Source organism: Vigna radiata, chromosome 8 (assembly GCF_000741045.1).
Source record: "Vigna radiata var. radiata cultivar VC1973A chromosome 8, Vradiata_ver6, whole genome shotgun sequence".
Lineage (NCBI taxonomy): Eukaryota > Viridiplantae > Streptophyta > Magnoliopsida > Fabales > Fabaceae > Vigna > Vigna radiata.
The window spans coordinates 41,596,232-41,599,887 of NC_028358.1; the positions used below are offsets into that span (position 1 = coordinate 41,596,232).

At 32.9% G+C, this 3,656-nt stretch overlaps 1 protein-coding gene across 1 annotated transcript; it reads left to right on the top strand.

Moving 5' to 3' along the window:
• Positions 1-447: 447 nt before the first annotated feature.
• LOC106769617 (40S ribosomal protein S3a) lies at positions 448-2,974 on the top strand. Its single transcript, XM_014655304.2, has 6 exons — positions 448-607; positions 712-817; positions 1,311-1,448; positions 1,539-1,724; positions 1,944-2,144; positions 2,630-2,974. The coding sequence occupies exons 1-6, from the start codon at positions 549-551 to the stop codon at positions 2,723-2,725; spliced, it is 786 nt and encodes a 261-aa protein (XP_014510790.1). The 5' UTR covers positions 448-548; the 3' UTR covers positions 2,726-2,974.
• Positions 2,975-3,656: the final 682 nt, after the last annotated feature.

Here is a 3,656-nt window from a genome sequence, read left to right on the forward strand (position 1 = left end):
TAAAAGGTTGTTGCACCCTTAACTGTAGTCACAATAGGCCGGAGCTAGGTTTTTAGTCTTTCACTCCAAATCTTTTGTTTTATAGGCTTATATATAAAACACAATAAATTAAATCTATATCGCCAGATCTGATGGAAGGTTCAATCAAAATTAAATATTTTTAAAGTTTAAAACCTAAAATTACGCAAAAAAAAATAAAGACAATTAAAAGAGACCAAAATTTTAATTTGGAAAAGAAATAGCAGAATCGATGGCTTCACGTTATTATTTTTTTTTTTTTATGCTTTGGGTTAGAAAGAAAGTGTTCGAATTCCTAAGATGGGCCTTATTATCTTGAGATGAGGTCCACGATTTAAAAGCCCAGATAATACTGATCTTAAAGAGCCCAAGCCCATGCAATGTTGGCATCAGAAAAACCCTAAATTATTCATAATGAAGATAAAAGGAGAGAGGTATATAAAAGGTTAGGGTTTGAGGTTTTTTCGGGTGCCATAGTTGCTCTTGTTGTCATTCGCAGCTGCTGTTACTCACACCGCACACAGTGAGCCATGGCCGTTGGAAAAAACAAGCGCATCTCCAAAGGGAAGAAGGGTGGCAAGAAGAAGGCGTTAGTATCTTCCATTTCTATCCTTTGTGACATGTTTCTTCTCTTTGTTAGTTGTATTAGTTTTTCAATTGAAATATGGGTTTCGTTTTTGTATGAATTTGCAGAGCCGATCCCTTTTCCAAGAAGGATTGGTATGACATTAAGGCTCCCTCTGTTTTCCAAGTAAAAAATGTTGGCAAAACCCTCGTCTCTCGTACTCAGGGTACCAAGGTATTGCTTTCGGAACATGTACAAAGAATTGGGATTTTTACCATTTTAGTGAAAATTTGTTGGCTTTGTGTTGTGGATCACTTGTAATAGGTCTTTCATTTTTGAACTTTTCTTATGATATAGCTGGGAAATGAATGGTGATATTGATAAGTTGGTTGATACACATGTGTTGCTTTTGACTGGGGATTTTTTTCTTTGTAATTCTGGTGCATTTCATCGAATGACTAGTTCCTATATTAACCGTGTAAACCGGGAGTACTTAAACAGAATGTCAGCTTCCTTTTTTTTTTCTTAGATCTCTATAATATATGGGAAAAATAATTATAGGTTTAAACTTTGAGGTGTCTGTTTATTGCTTTTTTTATTCTATTGGGAAAACAAGGGTCTATGAATCTTCTAAGGGTCTGCTGTTTATCAATCGTCAGTTGCTTATCTACACGCGTATTATGGACAGTAATTTAATTATGTTTACCGTGGTTGTTTCAAATTACAGATTGCTTCTGAAGGACTCAAACATAGAGTGTTTGAGGTCTCATTGGCTGATCTTCAAGGAGATGAGGATCATGCATTCAGGAAGATACGGCTGAGAGCTGAAGATGTTCAAGGGAAGAATGTCCTGACGAATTTCTGGGTATGATTGATGACTATACTATTTCTGTTCATTATATCATCCTTCGTTGTTTTTTTATTAATATGAATCTTTTAATCTTTCATTTTCTAGGGAATGGATTTCACCACAGACAAACTGAGGTCTTTGGTTCGAAAATGGCAAACTCTTATTGAAGCCCATGTGGATGTGAAGACAACTGATAATTACACATTGAGGATGTTTTGTATTGGATTCACCAAGAGAAGAGCTAACCAGGTGAAGAGAACCTGTTATGCACAATCAAGCCAGATTAGACAGGTATACACACCAACATTGTAGTAAGATTCTACTGTTGAGCAATATTTTGGTTTTGTTTGTCAACACAAAGTATGTACTTCGCATTCAATATGTTGTACAGGACGTGTTCTGGTTGCATTTCTCTGTATACAGTGCATAGTGGATTTTAACTGCAGAGTTTGTGTTTTTTTGCTACGTTATTGCAGTTTAATAATTGATATCATACGCTTAACTTTTCAGATACGTAGGAAGATGAGAGAGATCATGACCAACCAGGCAACAGCCTGTGATTTGAAGGAGTTGGTCCGAAAGTTCATTCCTGAGATTATTGGAAAAGAAATTGAGAAGGCCACGTCTAGCATTTATCCTCTGCAGAACGTGTTTGTCCGAAAAGTCAAGATCCTTAAAGCTCCTAAGTTTGATCTTGGGAAATTGATGGAGGTAATTTTTAAAATAATTTTCTTTCATCTTTCTTCTATACTAGATTTCGTGGAAAATATTTCACAAATTCCTTTAGCCGAATAAACTTTGATGTCTACTGTGTGTGTTTGGTTTACCATTAGGAGATAACTTAATGTGTTTCTGAAGTAATAGTTGATAGACAATTTGTATTGTTAATAAATCTGGCCATCCTTGTTATTCATACGAATGTCCAGGGTTTTTGAATTCTTTTCCTGTGGATAGATGGATCAGCTGAGCAAATTGAGCACGTTATCTTTTTTTTATCTATAAACTAGTTCATTTTGTTGTAGGCACCGAAATAGAAATTTTGTTGTACTTAATGTTTATATCTATTATTCCCTTGATTAAAACCTTATGATTTGTTGATCACGGCACTTATCATGTCTTGCCAAGTAATAAAGTTTTTACTGGTATATGTTGATGACACCTTTTAAGCGTATTTCTTTTCGGTTTGGCCCTTGTAGGTTCATGGTGATTACTCAGAAGATGTTGGCACAAAGGTAGACAGACCTGCTGATGAAACAATTGCAGAGGAACCCACCGAAATTGTTGGAGCTTAATTCAGTGATACTGCATTCAGCTTGTTGTAGTTTTCTGTTTCTGATGTTATCATTGAAAATTAAGTTTAAAACTTCAGTTTAGTGTTTGTGTAAGCCGAGTAAACCAGTTTTGTTTTGACAATCAGACATTTTTTGCTCGTAATACATCTGGGTTTGTTGAGCACCCAAAATCAGATTTGGTTGCTTTACCGATATTGAGTTATTGACAGATTATATTGTTCTTTTTAATATTGTATTTTGTCTTGTTAATTTATTTTCGTGAATTTCAAATCCATTGTCCAAATTCCAGTTGTGTGACTTGCGCATAGGCGCCCTTCCCTTCCAAATTTAGTGTTATCGTTGTATCAATGTCAAGATTGCCATTAATTGTAAAAGATTAATTTAATAAGTAGGTGAAACTTGATTGATTTTTGGAATATCGATTGATAACGAAAATCACATACAATCAAAATATAAAAATCAATTCCATATTTTAGTAAAGGAGAAAAAATAACTGTGAACTCTTTAGGTCTAAAGACGTTAATGGATCAAGAATAACTAAAGGATCAAGAAAATGCAAAGACAAATTTTGATGATGGAAAATATAATCTTTATCAGTTGTTTTAAAGATATATGACGACCTTATAATATGTTTACACATTTATTAGTAAAAATTTACGTAACATGCATTTCATTGAATTTAATATGTGATTTTTTTCTTATATATTATTCAATTTAATTAATTTATTTTTACCTAATTTAGAATTTTCAATTTATACTTCAATTATTAATATATTTTTTAGAAAAATATAAAATTTATAAATTTTTCTTTCTTATTTATTGAAATACATTAATTTAGTAAATTTTTGCTACGTTATAAAATGAATGTGTAGACCTGTTATAATGTACAAAATTATGTACGTCATAGTTCGTTTTTGTACGTCATAATATG